At 41.9% G+C, this 19389-nt stretch overlaps 1 protein-coding gene across 2 annotated transcripts in view; it reads right to left on the bottom strand.

Moving 5' to 3' along the window:
- Positions 1-19389, bottom strand: part of GABRR2 (gamma-aminobutyric acid type A receptor subunit rho2) — a 208551-nt gene that overhangs the window by 41027 nt on the left and 148135 nt on the right. For both annotated transcript variants that reach the window (XM_073589576.1, XM_073589577.1), the window contains exon 3: positions 1042-1109. In XM_073589576.1, coding sequence (XP_073445677.1) covers positions 1042-1109 — 68 coding nt within the window. The remainder of the gene's footprint in view (positions 1-1041; positions 1110-19389) is intronic.

The raw sequence follows: 19389 nt of genomic DNA, 5'->3' as shown, positions 1-19389 counted from the left end.
ATCTGCCTGTGTGGCAGCTCACTAGCGACCACTTAGCGATGTACCAGCGATCCTGACTGCGTCATATCGCTGGTCGGGATCGCTGGTACATCGCTAAGTGTGACAGTACCTTTAGACTACACAGTCTTGATATTCGCTAGATTTTTCAGACAACATGAAAAACTTTGATAAATCTGGAAGATTTACAATCTGTCAAGTCTGAGTTTGCACCCCCATATCACTGGTGGACACAGACAGATGTGAGCGCCTGTGAAAAAAAAACAATAAATGGGCCCTTTTCAGTCTAATAGCTCATTATAATGCAAAATTCCACCTTCTTTGGAGGTGGAGGTGGCCCCCTTACTTCTTGGGATACACTTTAGGTTGAACAATGTTTTTGGCCGATCATTCGGCCTAGAGATGCTTCCCCCGACTCTCCCACACACGGGAGCTCTCTCTCTGCTGAACGCTCCTGTGTTCTCTATCAGAGAACTGCTGTCAGACACCTCTTAAAGAACATAAAGATCAATGTTGACTAATTTGGCTAACAGCCATCCCCCCTGACTCGCCCATACACTTCCATGTTTTGCTTGGCCATGCGCTTGTGGTCTCTATGGGCATGGAAGAGAAACTTACTACCAGGTTCCTCGAGCTGTGTCTTACCTCTATGGAAAATATAAGGTTTACATTCAATCTATTTTTTGAATTCTGACACCACCTTCGAGAGTGGGAAGTCCTCTGTTCACATCAGATAGTCAACTTCTGCCTGAAGTAGGTTTACTAAATGCCATTCTAATATGTAAGCCGCCCCTTATACTGTCAAATCCCAATTTTCTTACCTTGCAGTAATCATCCCCGAAAAAACTGATATTGTAACTTGAACAACCCCCAACTCCTGCATGTTTTTACTACTAACCTATTGGGGATGTGTCAGCTGTTATAGTCAATAATACTTAGAAATACCCAGTGTTATAGTCAGAACACAATGCAAAGTGATATATCTATATAATATCTTACTATATCATGTAACATTCTTAACTAAAGGCAAAATGAATTACATACCATATCAACTTCAGATATGCTGTCCAGACTTTCAACTTGCACATCGACTCCAACAGGGATTGCAGGACCTGCCGTCAAAAAGATTAAATGTCACCCGCAATCTGTAACCTCCAATGTCAAAATGCTCTAAAAATGCTGTAGCCCAAGGAGAGTAATAGAATCTAAGGAGTCTACAAGTCAAGGCAGAAAATGAGTAGAATAAAAAATCATATTTGTCGGTATATTAACTAATACGCCATTTATGTTAACACAATTTTAATATTGCCATGAACTTTGCATAGAAACATGTTGGCCATAAATTTTTAAGTCCTACAAAAATACTAAAACCCATATTTTCTCTTATAAGTCAGAGATGTCTTATAAATAACTATATGTAATCATCCGTGCAGGTTTGTAGACAGTAACACACAATTTGCTTCATACAGTCGATGGTAATAATGCGCACAAAAGACTAAAGTCAATTTACTGCAGGGGATGGATGGCAGGAGCCGGAATATCTAGTACTAGAATCGGAGGGTATGTTTTATGACATCTCCCAGCTTCACTATTACATTGCCCTTCTTCTATCTGTGACTCAATGTTATTTACTTTTGTGCACTCAAAAAATAATGGGAACAGATATTAAGGTCATTTTCCTCTTTCAGCGGAGTCACCGAAGCAGAAAGACAATTGTTCTAATGGTCTATCTTATTACTGTGAAGCATGTCATCCCCGTACATCCTGCACAGCTAGCTTACCCTGGAGTACACATAGATACGAAAGCTCTCCAAGCAAGTTGGTACTAGGCATCTAAACAGACATGGTGATACATTGTGAATACTATCCTTGTGTCAACCGTATAAGGTGGAGGAGGGAAGGGTCTCGGGATTATTACACTGTTCTCTAGTATATGGGAGAGATTAGATAATGACCTACGCTGCGAGCTATAACAATGGATACTTCACTGTCATTAGATTACATGTACCTGTAAAAGTAGTAGTAGCAATAAATTTATAACAAAAAATAAGATTTTGATTCACATAAAATATTCAGGTGACAAAACATTAAATTAAAAAAAGTCCAGAATTAAAAAATAAAAACACAGATGCTTTATTCCAAAAACAGCGCCAAGTCTGTCGACAGGTTGTGCATGGTATTGCGGCTCAGCTCGATGCACTATAATACAGGGTGGGTCATTTATATGGATACTCCTAAAAAAAAAATGGGAATGGTTGGTAATATCAACTTCCTGTTTGTGGCACATTAGTATATGGGAGGAGGAAGCTTTTCAAGATATGTGGGGACCATGGTGATGACACCACCCATTAGAGGGAGGCAATGTCACCGTGGCAACTGGACTCTGGGGTGCCACACATTCCTACAAGGAATCTGACCCCCTTAGACTAGAATTTCTTCTGCGGTGTTGTGATCTGTGTGTCAAGAGTGGGAGAAGAGGGCTGCATTAACAATCCAACACAATGGGCAGCACTTTGAACACATTTTATGTGGTCATATACTTGTAAATAACTCATTAAAGAATAAAGTTACGTTAAAACCAAGCACACCATTGTTTTTCTTGTGAAATTCTCAATAAGTTTGATGTGTCACATGACCCTCTTCCCATTGAAAAAAATAAAGTTGGATCCAAAATGGTTGACTTCAAAATGGCCACCATGGTCACCACCCATCTTGAAAAGTTTCCCCCCTCCCATATACTAATGTGCCACAAACAGGTAGTTGATATCACCAATCATTCTCATTTTATTTAGGAGTATCCATATCAATTGCCCACTCTGTAGAAATAAAAGCTGTAATAACAAACACCAGAACTGGTGCGGAGCTGTTTTCCTAATCCCTAAGGGTATGTGGCCACGATCAGGAATTACTGCGGGTTTGACACTGCGTATTAACAACGTCATAACCCGCAGAGGCCAGATGTGACAGCACAGTGGATGGGATTTCTAGAAATACAATCTCCACTACGCGTGTATGTGCGCCAGCAGGTCACCCGCAGACACTGACATGTGGCGCAACTTTGAGGACCGCAGTATGGCAATTTCTCTTGCAAAGGCGCTAGTTTTTCTTTGCATTTTTGTGTGCGTTTTTTTTCCTGGGTTTTGCTTTTTTTTTCCCTCTTTTTGGTGTGTCGTGTTTCAACCCCTTCATGACTGGAGGTATTTTATTTGCCGTTTGCGCCCCTTCTCAGAACCATAACTTTTTAATTTTCCGTCAATGTGGCCATGTGAGGGTTTGTCTTTTGCAGGATGAACTGTACTTTTGAACAACACCATTGATTTTACCATGTCATGTACTAGAAAACGGGAAAAAAATTCCAAGTGCGGTGAAACTGCAAAAACAGTGTAATCCCACACTTGTTTTTTTGTTTGGCTTTTTTACTATGTTCACTAAATGCTAAAACTGACCTGCCATTATGATTCTCCAGATCATTACGAGTTCATAGACACCAAACATGACTAGGTTCTTTTTTACCTAAGTGGTGAAAAAAAATCCAAACTTTGTTAACAAAAAAAATTGTGCCATTTTCTGATACCCGTAGCGTCTCCATTTTTCGTGATCTCCGGTTGGGTGAGGGCTTATTTTTTGCACGCCGAACTGACGTTTTTAACCCCTTAGTGACGGAGCCAATTTGCAGCTTAAAGACCAGGCCAATTTTTACAATTCTGACCACTGTCACTTTATAAGGTTATAAATTTGGGATGCTTTAACGGATCCCGCTGATTCTGAGACTGTTTTTTCGTGACATACTTTACTTCATGTTAGTCATAAAATTTCATCTATATGACTTGCTTTAAAAAACGGAATTATGGCAAAATTTTTAAAATGTAGCAATTTTCAAACTTTTAATTTTTATGCCCTTAAATCAGAGAGATGTCACACAAAATACTTAATAAATAACGTTTCCCACATGTCTGCTTTACATCAACACAAATTTGGAACCAAAATTTTTTTTTATAAGTTATAAGGGTTAAAAGTTAACCAGCAATTTCTCATTTTTACAACAAAATTTTACAAAACCATTTTTTTAGGGACCACCTCACATTTGAGGTCACTTTGAGAGGTCAATATGACAGAAAATACCCAAAAGTGACGCCATTCTAAAAACTGCACCACTCAATGTGCTCAAAACTACATTTAAAAAGTCTATTAACCCTTTACGTGCTTCACAGAAACTGAAGCAATGTGGAAGGAAAAAATTAATATTTAACTTTTTTTTATAAACATTTTAATTCAGAACAACTTTCTTTCTTTTCACAACTGTAAAAAAGAGAAAATGAACCACAAAATTTGTTGTGCAATTTCTCCAGAATATGCCGATACCCCATATGTAGGGGTAAACCACTGTTTGGGCGCACGGCAGGGCTTGGAACGGAAGGAACGCCGTTTGACTTTTTCAATGCAGAATTGGCTGGAATTGATATCGGACGCCATGTTGCATTTGGAAAGCCCCTGCCTAAACAGTAGAAACCCCCAACAAGTGACACCATTTTGGAAACTAGACCCCTTAAGCAACTTATCTAGATGTGTGGTAAGCACTTTGAACCCCCAAGTGCTTCATAGAAGTTTCTAACGCAGAGCCGTGAAAATAAAAAAATCATTTTTTTTCCTCAAAAATGATTTTTTAGCCCGCTATTTTTTATTTTCCTAAGGGTAACCAGAGAAACTGGACCACAAAAGTTGTTGTGCAATTTGTTCTGAGTACGCTGATACCCTATATGTGGGGGGTAACCACTGTTTGGGTGAATGGGAGAGCTCGGAAGGGAAGGAACGCCGTTTTGGAATGCAGACTTTGATGAAATGTTCTGCGGGCATCATGTTGCGTTTGCAGAGTCCCTGATGTGCCTAAACAATAGAAACCCCCCCACAAGTGACCCCATTTTGGTAACTAGACCCCCAAAGAGCTTATCTAGATGCATGGTGAGCACTTTGAACCCCAAATACTTTACAGAAGTTTATAACGCAGAGCCGTGAAAATAAAAATATTTTTTTTCCACAAAAATGATTTTTTAGCCTTAATTTTTTCCCCAAGGGTAACAGGAGAAATTAGACCCCCAAAGTTGGTGTGCAATTTGTCCTGAGCATGCTGATGCCCCATATGTTGGGGTAAACCATTGTTTGGGCACACGTCAAGGCTCGTAAGGGAGGGAGCACCATTTGACTTTTTGAACATAAAATTGGCTGGAATCAATGGTGGCGCCATGTCGCGTTTGGAGACCCACTGATGTGTCTAAATAGTGGAAACCCCTCAATTCTAGCTCCAACCCTAACCCCAACACACCCCTAACCCTAATCCCAACCCTAAACCCAACCCACCCCTGACCCTAATCCCAACCCTAACCCTAATCCCAACCCTAACCCTAATGCCTAACCCTAATCCTAACCCTAATCCCAACCCTAATCCTAACCCTAATTTCAAACCTAACCCTAATTCTAACCCTAACCCTAACCCTACTGGAAAAATGAAAATAAATATATTTTCTTTATTTCATTATTTTTCCCTACCTATGGGTGTGATAAAGGGGGGGTTTATTTACTATTTTTTTTATTTTGATAACTGTGATAGGGTCTATCACAGTGACCAAAATGAACAAATAGGAAAAATCTTCCTATTGTTGCCGGGTACCGGTTGGCAGATCTCGGCGGGTGCACTGCGCATGCGCCCGTCATTTTCTTCCCAGAAGAAGATAGCGGCGCCCATGGAAGGGAAGCAGGAGGGTCAAGGACCACCGAGATGTACAGGGGGGGATCGGCGACCCTTTTTCTCTCTCCTCTGATGTGCGATCAAATCAGAGGAGAAAGAAATTAAATGGCACATCTGACTTTTTTTGCGGTCGCTGTTAAAAGGTTAATAACGACGATCGCAAAAGCAGGGTAGGTAAAAACCAACCCGAATCATGTTCTCTGGGGTCTCGGCTACCCCAAGCAACTGAGACCCCAGAGAAAATCCAACTTTGGGGGGCGCTATACACTTTCTCCACAGCGCCATTAATTAACAGCGCTGTGGTTTAAATACCCTTAACTACCGCCATTAAAAGGCGTATCGGCGGTCGTTAAGGGGCTAATGATATTATTTTGGTGCAGGTACGATCTTTTGATAGCCCGTTATTGCATTTTAATGCAATGTCGCAGCAACCAAAAAAAACGTAATTCTGGCGTTTTGACATTTTTTCTCGCTATGCCATTTAGTGATCAGGTTAATCCTTTTTTTTTTGGTAGATTGGGCAATTCTGAATGTGGCGATACCAAATATATGTATGTTTGATTTTTTTTAAATGTTATTTTGAATGGGGCGAGAGGGGGGGTGATTTGAACTTTTACATTTTTTAAATATTTTTACAAACTTTTTTTACTTTTGGCATGCTTCAATAGTCTCTATGGGAGAGTAGAAGCTACCACAACCCGATCGTATCTACTACATACAGGTGATGAACAGATTGCCTCTATGTAGTAGAATTACTCACTTGCTATGAGCGCCGTCCACCGCTGACATGTCCAACAGCTGACACGTCCTGGGAAAGATGTGGGCTCACCGCCGGAGCCCACATCAAAGGTAGGAAGTCCGATGTCAGCATACTATTACGTCTGTAAGGGGTTAAATAAAGCTGCTTTGTTTCTGACACTTCCTAGTAACTAGCTTTGACAAAACTTTATTGAAATACTTAGGTGTGGATAACATGCATTTTTGATTAGTTTCAGCTGCAGAAACGCAATAAAAACGTAGATGCTTTTTATACCTGTGTATTTTCTGCATGCAGTGCAAGTCTATGGGGAAAATCCAAACAGAAGTGTCAGCGCAAATGCAGGAGAAATCGTAGGGTATCAGCCTAGCCATAGTGCAGGGTCAGTTTTCCCCCTTCTACCCTAGTCCTGTGTTGCAGATCTGTAACATTTTGTCCAGCCCGAAAGAAGTATAAAAAAAAACCCTCCCGGATTTCTGCAATATGAACAGCATTCAAGATCTTGCTCAACGCCTGCAAGGGTTAACGTTGGAAGTTGCCAGCTTACAACAGCATGTGCGTAATTACCCTGGAATCCACTCTGTAGAACCTAAGGTGGGTTTGCCTGAATGTTTTTCTGGTAAACGGCAGGAATTGTTTTCATTTAAAAATGCATGTTTACTTTATTTTTGGCTTAGACCCAGGTCTTCAGGGGCTGAATTACAGCGTGTGGGGATTATTATGTCATTATTGCGAGATGAGCCGCAAGTTTGGGCATTTGCATTGCGTCCGGATGACCCTTGTTTGATGTCAGTAGAAGCGATTGTTTTTGCTATGGGGGTATTATATGACTATCCTGATCGGGTCACTACAGCCGAGGCAGAACTCAGACGGCTGAAACCGGGTTCTGACAACGCTGAGCGATATTGTACCCAGTTCAGATGATGGTCTGCAGATCTCAGATGAAATGATCCAGCACTCAAGAGTCAGTTTTTAGCAGGTTTGAATGACAGGGTTAAAGATTTACTTATTGCATATACTGCACCTGCTACTTTGGAAAATGCTAGGAGGCATAAATGAGGAAAAGAGAAAAAAAAAGTCAATCAGAGTAACCCTCCCATTCATATTGAATTTTTACGGTCTGCAGGAGTTTCTTTTTCTGGTAGTTCTACCTGTTGTGGTCATTCTATTGATTTTCAAGTGATGGTGGACTGTGAGTCTGCACTTAATTTGATTGATCAACAATTTCTAGACAAGTATAAGATTGATTCTGCACCTTTATCATCCCCTTTTCCTGTAGTGGCGATTGATAACACTCCTCTAGAGCATGGGTGCGTTGCTCTAAAAGTCATCTGGTTTCCACTCACTGTGAAAATGGAACACCAGGAATCTTTAGATTTGTTTGTACATGATAAATTGCCTTTTCCAGTTGTCCTGGGTTACCCTGTTTAAAAATGCACAATCCTGTACTGGACTGGTCGGCAAGTACGATAAGATCCTGGGGTCATGGGTGTTATGGGAAATGTTGTGATGTACACATTGCTGCTGTTGTGAAAAGTGAGCTACCTGAAGCCATTCATGAATACTGGAAAGTATTTTCAGAAGTGACGTCATAAGCTGTATCAACTCATAGATATTACAATTGCGCTATTGAGTTCGTCCTAGCTGCTACTCTCCCTAAGAGTCGTTTATTTAATCTGACGATTCCCGAGAGGGAGGCCTTAAAGGAATACATGCAGACTAGTCTTGCTGCAGGCAATATAAGACCCTCTAAGTCCCCTGTGGCCGTGGGTATCCTTTTTTGTAAAAAAAAAAGATGGGGTCTTAGGCCGTGTCTGGATTTCAGGGAGATTAATAAGATCACTGTGCGCAATCCTTATCCCTTGCCGCTAATTCTGGATTTGTTTAACCAATTAGTTGGAGCCAAGTGGTTCTCTAAGATCGATCTCCATGGGGCATATAATTTGCTGCAGGTAAAAGAAGGCAATGAATGGAAGGCAGCCTTTAATACCCCAGAAGGTCATTTTGAGTGTCTAGTAATGCCTTTCGGCCTTACAAATGCTCTGGCGTTCTTTCAAAATTTCATTAATGACATTCTGAGGCCGTTGATCGGTAGGAGTGTTATTGTTTATTTGGATGATATTTTGATCTACTCGCCCGATCTGGAGTTGCATTGGCAAAGAGTCTGTGAGGTTCTGCAGATTCTGAGAGAAAACACACTCTTTGCTAAACTAGAGAAATGCGATTTTGCGGTACAGAAAATTAGTTTTTTGGGGGTACTTTGTTTCCAGTGATGGGTTTGAGATGGACCCAGTGAAGGTTCAGGTGGTATTGGAGTGGCCTACACCTGAATTCTTGAAGTCGATTCAGAGATTCTTGGGGTTTGCTAATTATTATAGAAAATTCATAAATAATTTTTCTGTTATCGCAAAACCCCTTACTGATCTTACTAAGAAGGGTTCCAATACTGTCCAATGGTCCCCTGAGGCTGTTAAGGCTTTTGATCATCTCAAGGAGAGGTTTAGCTCTGCTCCTGTTTTGATCCAGACAGATGAGACTAAGCCCTTTCTGGTTGAGGTGGATGCCTCATCAGTAGGAGTGGGGGCTGTTCTGTCACAGGAAGGAGAGGATGGGGTGCATCCCTGTGCGTTCTTTTCTAAGAAATTTTCGGAGGTGGAGCTCAACTACGATGTTGGGAACCGAGAATTGCTGGCTATTAAGCTTGCATTTGAGCATTGGCAACATTTTTTGGAGGGCGCTAGACATCCTATACAAGTCTTTACTGATCATAAGAATCTGATCTAGCTGGATGCTGCTAAACCTTTGAGTGCCCGTCAAGCTAGGTGGGCATTGTTTTTTGCCTGGTTCCATGTCTCTGTGACTTATAACCCTGGGACAAAGAATGTTAAAGCTGATGCTTTGGCTCGAAGTTTCTCCCCAGTGGTTAATACTTGAAAAGTAGGAATCTATTCTGCAGAGAGGGGTGGTGGTGGCAGCATTAGGTTCTGAGTTGGAAAATAGCATTCTTAAAGCCCAGGATGCGGCACCAACTAACAATATGTATGGTAAATTATTTGTGCCTAAAGCCATGAGGAGAGCTTTGTTTATGGAATGTCATGAGTCTCGTTTGGTGGGTCATCCAATGATTGCCGAAACTAGAAAGTCGATCGGTCGGAGTTTCTGGTGGCTGGGGTTGCTAAGAGAAATCGTCAAGTGGGTGGGTGTACCATGTGCGCTAGGTCTAAGGCTTCTCATGCTCCGGCGGCAGAGTTGCTTTGCCCATTAGAGGTCCCTAGTTCTCCATGGACGCATCTTGCAATGGATTTTATCATCGACCTGCCGGTCTCTGAGGGTTTTTCTGTCATCTGGGTTGTAGTGGACCGGTTTACTAAGATGTATCATCTGGTCCCGTTCAATAAATTACCATGCGCTAAGACACTTGACAGGGCATTTGTGAAAGAGATTGTCAGACTCCATGGTGTTCCCACGGATATTGTCTCCGATAGGGGACCACAGTTTGTGGCTCGATTTTGGCATGCCTTTTGTGACTGACTTAAGGTTCATTTGTCATTTTCATCAGGTTATCATCCGGAGTCCAGTGGACAGACCGAGAGTAAGATCTAGGATGTTGAGCAGTTTTTGAGATGTTTTGTAGCAGACAATCAGGAGATGTGGTCGGAATATCTACTATTAGCTGAGTTTGCTCTCAATAATCATACGTCTTCTTCGGCTGGGTGTTCTTTTTTTTGTTGTACTGGGAAGCAACCATCTTTCAGTCCTTTTTCTAGGATTTGGGCAGCGGTGCCTGAGGAGGAGAGTTTTTCTGGAAATTTGGAAAGGGTTTGGACCAGTGTGCGCCATAATCTGAATCAAGCTAATAAGAGGTCTAAGAAATATTTTGACAAGAGAAGAAGGGAGGCGAGGTTTGTTGTTGGGGACAGGGTTTGGTTGTCCTCTAGGAATCTGCATTTGAAGATCCCTTCTAAAAAGTTGGAGCCTAGGTTTGTAAGACCCATCAAAGTGATTCAGATTGTCAACTCGGCAGCGGTGAGATTGGACATTCCTTCGTCCTGGAAAATTAATTCAGTTTTTCATGTATCTTTGCTGAAGAGAGTTGACACGCCAGATAAGGTGGCTATGCCGTCTGCTCCTCCAATTGATGAGGACTGCAAGTTTGAGATTTCATGCATTCTTGATTCCAGGTGGCACAGAGGAGGGTTACAGTATCTTGTGTCCTGGAAGGGTTTCGGTCCCGAGGACAATTCTTGGGTGAAAGCTGTGGACGTCAGCCTCAAGGTTAATTGAGGCTTTTTACAGGAGATTTCCAAATAAGGCCCAGCCTAGAGGATCCGGGGGATCCTTGTTAAAGGGGAGGTACTGTTAGAATCTGTTTTAGCTTGTGACTATCCGCCATTTTCTTGTGGTGTTCTGGCTGCTGGTCTTTTTCCTTTGGTGCTGGGTTTGTCTTGGGTCAGGTGATTGTATCACTCTTTATTAAGCTGCACCTGACTCCCAGTCCTTGCTGGACAACAGTGTTAATCAGCTTGGTGCTTTGAATTGCCTACGCTGTGCTTTAATTTGTGCAGTGCTGGGACCTCTGGTTCTGCTAGTCTTAGTTTCTCTTTTCAGTTGGTCTCTGCAGCCTTCTCTGTGTTTTCTATTAGGAGGTGACCCATTTTTGTACCCAGTCCTTAGATCTTTCAGGGACCCCCCCTATCTATAGGTCTTCGCTTGAGATTAACCTAGGATCATCGGTGGGTCTATTCGCAAGGAATGGGTCACCCACTTCATCGTATGGTATCAGCCTAGTCATAGTGCAGGGTCAGTTTTCCCCCTTCTACCCTAGTCCTGTGTTGCAGATCCGTAACAATTGCAGTGCAGGGAGCCAGAGAGTTCCTGCACTACAATACACTTTAGCTTAATGTGTATCCTTGGACGCACATCCAGCTGAAGTAGGCGCTGGGGTTGATGGGTCCCCCTACAGCATGGACCTGGAAGAGGACAAAGAGGACACTGCACGCCGAGGGAGCTGAGGAATGTGTGAAGAATGTTTTTTTTTTGCTTTTTTAATTATGCAGAATGGGGGAACATATATACCAGAAAGGGGCACAGGACGCGAGACATTAATACCAGGATGGGCGACATATATACCAGGATGGAGGATATAGAATCCAGGATATGGGACATATATACCAGCATTATAAACATTTATACTAGGATGGGAGACATAAATACCAAGACATGGGACATATATAACAGGATGGGCGACATGTATACCAATACGGGAGATCTATATAACAAAATGAGGGACATGTATACCAGGATGGGGGACATACAGTTGTGGCCAAAAGTATTGACACCCCTGCAGTTTTGTCAGCTAATACTCAGTTTCTTCCTGAAAATGATTGCAAACACAAATTCTTTGGTACTATCTTCATTTAATTTGTCTTAAATGAAAAAAACACAAAAGAGAATGAAGCAAAAAGCAAAATATTGATCATTTCACACAAAACTCCAAAAATGGGCCAGACAAAAGTATTTGCACCCTCAGCCTAAAACTTGGTTGCACAACCTTTAGCCAAAATAACTGCGACCAACCGCTTCCGGTAACCATCAATGAGTTTACTACAATGCTCTGCTGGAATTTTAGACCATTCTTCCTTGGCAAACTGCTCCAGGTCCCTGATATTAGAAGGGTGCCTTCTCCAAACTGCCAAACAGGTGTTCTATGGGATTCAGGTCTGGACTCATTGCTGGCCACCTTAGAAGTCTCCAGTGCTTTCTCTTAAACCATTTTCTAGGTTTTCTAGTGCTTTTTGAAGTGTGTTTTGGTTCATTGTCCTGCTGGAAGACCCATGACCTCTGAGGGAGACCCAGTTTTCTCACACTGGGCCCTACATTATGCTGCAAAATTTGTTGGTAGTCTTCAGACTTCATAATGCCATGCACATGGTCAAGCAGTCCAGTGCCAGAGGCAGCAAAGCAACCCCAAAACATCAGGGAACCTCCTCCATGTTTGACTGTAGGGACCGTGTTTTTTTTCTTTGAATACCTCTTTTTTCTCCTGTAAACTCTATGTTGATGCCTTTGCCCAAAAAGCTCTACTTTTGTCTCATCTGACCAGAGAACATTCTTCCAAAACGTTTTAGGCTTTTTCAGGTAAGTTTTGGCAAACTCCAGCCTGGCTTTTTTATGTCTCGGGGTAAGAAGTGGGGTCTTCCTGGGTCTCCTACCATACAGTCCCTTTTTATTCAGACGCCGACAGATAGTACGGGTTGACACTGTTGTACCCTCGGACTACAGGGCAGCTTGAACTTGTTTGGATGTTAGTTGAGGTTCTTTATCCAACATCCGCACAATCTTGCGTTGAAATCTCTTGTCAATTTTTCTTTTCCGTCCACATCTAGGGAGGTTAGCCACAGTGCCATGGGCTTTAAACTTCTTGATGACACTGCGCACGGTAGACACAGGAACATTCAGGTCTTTGGAAATGGACTTGTAGCCTTGAGATTGCTCATGCTTCCTCACAAATTGGTTTCTCAAGTCCTCAGACAGTTCTTTGGTCTTCTTTCTTTTCTCCATGCTCAATGTGGTACACACAAGGACACAGGACAGAGGTTGAGTCAACTTTAATCCATGTCAACTGGCTGTAAGTGTGATTTAGTTATTGCCAACACCTGTTAGGTGCCACAGGTAAGTAACAGGTGCTGTTAATTACACAAATTAGAGAAGCATCACATGATTTTTCGAACAGTGCCAATACTTTTGTCCACCCTCTTTTTTATGTTTGATGTGGAATCATATCCAATTTGGCTTTAGGACAATTCTTTTTGTGTTTTTTCATTTAAGACAAATTAAATGAAGATAATAATACCAAAGAATTTGTGTTTGCAATCATTTTCAGGAAGAAACTGATTATTATCTTACAAAATTGCAGGGGTGTCAATACTTTTGGCCACAGCTGTATACACCAGGATTGTGGATTGGATATTTATACTAGGATGGGAGACATAAATACCAAGAAGTGGGACATATATGCCAGTATGGGAGACATATATTCCAGGATTGGGGAATTTTATACTAGGATGGGAGACATAAACACAAAGAAGTGGGATATATATGCCAGAATGAGGGACATATATATCAGGATAAGAGACATATATACCAGAATGGGATACATGTATACCAGGAAAGGTCCCAGAATTGGGGACATATATACCAGGTATGGACCCAGCATGGGGGGGCATACAGTGAGGGTGGACATTTCAGCAAGACAATGATCCCAAACAAACTAAAGCTCACAGTTCATAGAAGGAGCCCAACGGAACCTTCTTGTTTTGCAGAGTGTTTGTGTGGAAGAATGTGACAAAATCACACAAGAACAATGCATGTGACTAGTTTCTCCATACAGCATGCATCTTGAAGCTGGCATTACCAACAAAGGCATTTGTATGAAGCATTAAATAAATTTCAGTAAGTGTATTCAATACTTTTGCCCTCTGTCATTCCTCATTTTTACACAACTTAATTTATGGACATGTATGGTTTAATTTATTTGCCTGTGTACTTTGAATGTGTTGTTACTGACATCAATTGGCTTGAATCAATGGTAGGCACCGTGTCGTGTTTGGAGACCCCCTGATGTACCTAAACAGTGGAACCCCCCAATTTTAACTCCAACCCTAACACAACCCTAATCCTAATTCCAACCCTATCCATAACCCTAACCACAATCCTAACCCTAACACACCCCTAACCCTAATCCCATGCCTGACTGTAGTCCCATCCATAACCACAACCATATCCCTAACCACAACCCTAACCCCAACACCATTCTAACCCCAACACCACAACCCTAACCCAAACCCTAGCCCCAACCCTAACCCTAACCTCAACCCTAACCTTAGCCCAACCCTAGCTCTAACCCCAACCCTAACCCTAGCTCTAAACCCAACCCTATCCCTTATCCTAATGGAAAAATGGAAATAAATATTTTTTTATTTTATTATTTTTACCTAACTAACATGGTGGTTTGATTGACTTTTTTTTATTTTTATCACTGTGATAGGGTCTATCACAGTGATCAAAATGAACCAATAGGAAAAATCTCCAATAAATGCCAGGAGTTGGCCAGCAGATCTTGCGTGTGCGCCCGCTATTTTCTTCCTGGAAGAAGATGCAGAGGGCTGGGGGACAGAGCCGGAGGGACATCGGCGGTACCGGCAGGGGCTTGGGGGACCTTATTTCTCTTTCCTCTGATGTGCTATATCATATGAGAGGAGAGAGGAATAAATGGGAAACCAGACTTTTCCTTTTTTTTTTGCAGTCACCGTTATTCGGTGAATAATGGAGATCGTAACATGGAGACCGTAAAAACCGACCAGAATCATGTTCTCCTGGGTCTCAGCTACCCCGGTAGCCGAGACCTCAGAAATTTTCGGACACTGGGGGGCGCTATAACCTTATTTCTCAGTGCCATTAAAAAGCAACTCTGAGGAATAAGTACCTTTAACTGCCGCCGTTAAAAGGTGCATTGGCATTAAGGGGTTAAAAGAATTATCTAGGATTTAGCATCTTTAGGATGGGTCATCAATATCTGAAAGGTGGGGATTCAGAACAGCATAGAATACTGTGTACACCTGATTCAGAAGGTGCTATGGATACCAAGTGTCAGATCCCAACCAATCTGATAATGATGTCAATTGTCGTCAGTATATAAGTTCTTGATAGCCCTGTTAACCCCTTCCTGACATCAGACATACTATCCCATCCATGGGCCCCTATGCACATGGACGGGATAGTACGTCTCAGCGATAAGCGGCGCCCACGTGGTGAGCGCCGCTGATTGCGGCCGGGTGTCAGCTAATTATCACAGCTGACACCCGGCACAATGTGTCAGGGGCAGTCACGGACCGCCCCTGACACGTTAACCCCTTGCACACCGCGATCAAACATGATCGCGGTGTACCCAGGGTTAAAGGGAAGCATCGGCAGGGAGGGGGCTCCCTCCGTGCTTCCCTGAGCCCCCCACGGCAGCGCAATGTGCAGCGCTGCTGCGGGGGGCTCCTTCCCTGCAGGCCCCCGAATCCAAGATGGCGACGGGGGCCTTCGGGGGCCTGCAGGGAGCCGGCTTCTTCAGTGCCTGCAAAGCGCAGGCATGAGGAAGTCTGCAGCAGTGCCTGTGACAAATCGTTGATCTGTCACAGTGATCTGTGATGTCCCACCTGGGACTATGTAATAAAGTTTTAAAAAAAAAAAAATCGCCAAATAAATTAGAAAAAAAATAAAAATTCCCCCAATAAATCCATTTTTTGGAAATAAAAAAAAAAACAATAAAAGTACACATATTAGGTATCGCCGCGCCCGTAACGACCTGCCCTATAAAACTGTCCCATTAGTTAACCCCTTTAGCGAACCCCTTAAAATAATAAAAATAAAAAACAAAGCAAAAAATAATGATTTATTATCATACCGCCAAACAAAAAGTGCAATAACGCGCAATCAAAAAGACACATATAAATATGCATGGTACCGCTGAAAACGTCATCTTGTCCCGCAAAAAACGAGCCACCATACAGCATCATCAGCAAAAAAATAAAAAGTTATAGCTCGTAGAATAAAGCGATGCAAAAATAATTATTTTTTATATAAAATAGTTTTCATTGCATAAAACCAACAAAACATAAAAAACGACCTAAATGAGGTATCGCTGTAACCGTACTGACCCGAAGAATAAAACCGCTTTATCAATTTTACCGCACGCGGAGCGATGTAAACGCACCCCCCCAAAAGAAATTCATGAAACGCTGGTTTTTGTTCATTCTGCCCCCCAAAAATCGGAATAAAAAGCGATCAAAAAATGTCACATGCCCGAAAATGGTACCAATAAAAACGTCAACTCGTCCCGCAAAAAATAAGACCTCACATGACTCGGTGGGTCAAAATACGGAAAAATTATAGCTCTCAATATGTGGTGATTCAAAAAGTATTTTTACAATAAAAAGCGTCTTTTAGCGTATGACAGCTGCCAAATATAAAAACCGCCATAAATAGTAAATCAAAACCCCCGTTATCACCGCCTTAGTAAGGGAAAAATAATACAATTAAAAGAAAATGTATTTATTTCCATTTTCCCATTAGGGTTAGGGTTAGGGCTAGGGTTAGGGCCAGGGCTAGGGTTAGTGTTAGGGCTGAGATTAGGGTTAGGGGTGTGTTGGCGTTAGGGTTGGAGTTAGAATTAGGGGTTTCCACTGTTTGGGCACATCAGGTGCTCTCCAAATGCAACATGGCGTCTGATCTCAATTCAAGCCAATTCTGAGTTGAAAAAGTCAAATGGTGCTCCTTCCCTTCCAAGCTCTGCCATGCGCCCAAACAGTGTTTTACCCCCACATGTAGGGTATCAGCCTACTCAGGACAAATTGCAAAACAGCTTTTGGGGTCTAATTTCTCCTGTTACCCTTAGGAAAATAAAAAATTGGGGGCAAAAATATCATTTTTGTGGAAAAAAATGATTTTTTTATTTTCACGCCCGGGCATTATAAACTTCTGTGAAGCACTTGGGGGTTCAAAGTGCTCACCACACATCTAGATAAGTTCCGTGGGGGGTCTAGTGTCCAAAATGGGGTCACTTGTGGGGAGTTTCAATAGTTTAGGTACATCAGGGGCTCTCCAAACGCACATGACACCCGCAGACCATTCCATCAAAGTCTGCATTCCAAAACGTCACTACTTCTCTTCCGAGCCCCGACGTGTGCCCATACAATAGTTTTCTCCCACATATGGGGTATCAGTGTACTCAGGACAAATTGGACAACAACTTTTGGAGTCCAATTTCTCCTGTTACCCTTGGGAAAATAAAAAATTGGGGACTAATTGATCATGTTTGTGGAAAAAATACGATTTTTTTATTTTCATGCCCGGGCATTATAAACTTCTGTGAAGCACTTGGGGGTTCAAAGTGCTCACCACACATCTAGATAAGTTCCTTAGGGGGTCTAGTTTCCAAAATAGGGTCATTTGTGGGGGGTTTCCACTGTTTAGGTACATTAGGGGCTCTCCAAAGGCAACATGACACCCGGAGACCATTCCATCAAAGTCTGCATTCCAAAACGTCACTACTTCCCTTCCGATCCCCGACGTGTGCTCATACAGTAGTTTTCTCCCACATATGGGGTGTCAGCGTACTCAGAACAAATTGGACAACAACTTTTGGGGTCCAATTTCTCCTGGTACCCTTGGGAAAATAAAAAAATTGGAGACTAAAAGATCATGTTTGTGGAAAAAATACAAATTTTTTATTTTCACGCCCGGGCGTTATAAACTTCTGTGAAGCACTGGAGGGGTCAAAGTGCTCACCACACATCTAGATAAGTTCCATGGGGGAGTTTAGTTTCCAAAATGGAGTCATTTGTGGGGGGTTTCCACTGTTTTGGTACATCAGGGGCTTTCCAAACGCGACATGGTGTCAGATCTCAATTCCAGCCAAAAACGTCAAATGGCGCTGCTTCCCTTCCGAGCTCTGCCATGCGCCCAAATAGTGGTTTACCCCCACATGTGGGGTATCAGCGTACTCAGGACAAATTGCACAATAACTTTTAGGGTCCTGTTACCCTTGGGAAAATAAAAATTGGGGCTGAAATGATATTTGTGGAAAAAATTTGATTTTTTAATTGTACCGCTGCACGTTATAAACTTCTGTGAAGCCCTTGTGGGTTCAAAGTTCTCACCACATATCTAGATAAGTTCCTTGGGGGGTCTAGTTTCCAAAATGGGGTCACTTGTGGAGGGTTTCCACTGTTTAGGTACATCAGGGGCTCTCCAAACGTGACATGGCGTCCGATCTGAATTCCTGCCAATTTTGCATTGAAAAAGTCAAACTGCACGCCTTCCCTTCTGAGCTCTGCCATGTGCCGAAACAGTGGTTCCCCCCACATATGAGGTATCAGCGTACTCAGGACAAATTGCACAATAACTTTTGCAGTCCAATTTCTCCTGTTACCCTTGGTAAAATAAAAAAAATTGAACCTGAAGTATTTTTTTTGTGAAAAAAAGTTAGATGTTCATTTTTTTTTAAATATTAAAAAAATTCCTGTGACGCACGTAAAGGGTTAATAAACTTCTTGAATGTGGTTTTGAGCACCTTAAGGGGTGCAGTTTCTAGAATGGTGTCACTTTTGGGTATTTTCTATCATATAGACCCCTCAAAGTGGCTTCAAATGTGATGTGGTTCGTAAAAATAAAATGGTGTTGCAAAAATGAGAAATCGCTGGTCAATTTTTAACCCTTATAACTTCCTAACAAAAAAAAAATTTTGGTTCCAAAATTGTGCTGATGTAAAGTAAACATGTGGGAAATGTTACTTATCAAGTTTTTTGTGTGCCGTATCTCTGTGATTTAAGGGCATAAAAATTCAAAGCTGGAAAATTGCAAAATTTTCAAAATTTTCGCCAAATTTCCGTTTTTTTCACAAATACACGCAAGTTATTTGAATGAAATTTTACCACTAACATGAAGTACAATAGGTCACGAGAAAACAATGTCAGAATCACCGGGATCCATGGAAGCGTTTCAGAGTTATTACCTCATAAAGGGACAGTGGTCAGAATTGTAAAAATTGGCCCGGTCATGAACGTGCAAACCACCCTTGGGGGTGAAGGGGTTAAAGAAACACTCCCATCAACATTTTTATCCTCTTAATAAATTGCAATTGTCATATTATGTGGAACTGTGGATTTACAATTGATCATTTTGCCTTTCTACCCAGTTAATTATTCCCATTAGGTTTTAGGTTAGTTTTAAGTTAGTTTTCCATTAGGTCTATAACATCAAGTGATTGTCCCTCCTAAGTCATCTATATGGGCCAAGTAGGTCATAGAAAGATGACTAAAATGGTCACTGACAGGTCTCTACATAT

Source organism: Dendrobates tinctorius, unplaced genomic scaffold (assembly GCF_039654945.1).
Source record: "Dendrobates tinctorius isolate UK_male_01 unplaced genomic scaffold, ASM3965494v1 ptg000111l, whole genome shotgun sequence".
Classification (NCBI taxonomy): Eukaryota; Metazoa; Chordata; class Amphibia; order Anura; family Dendrobatidae; genus Dendrobates; species Dendrobates tinctorius.
Note: the sequence above shows the minus strand (reverse complement) of the source record. Positions and strands in the feature narration are given on the sequence as shown.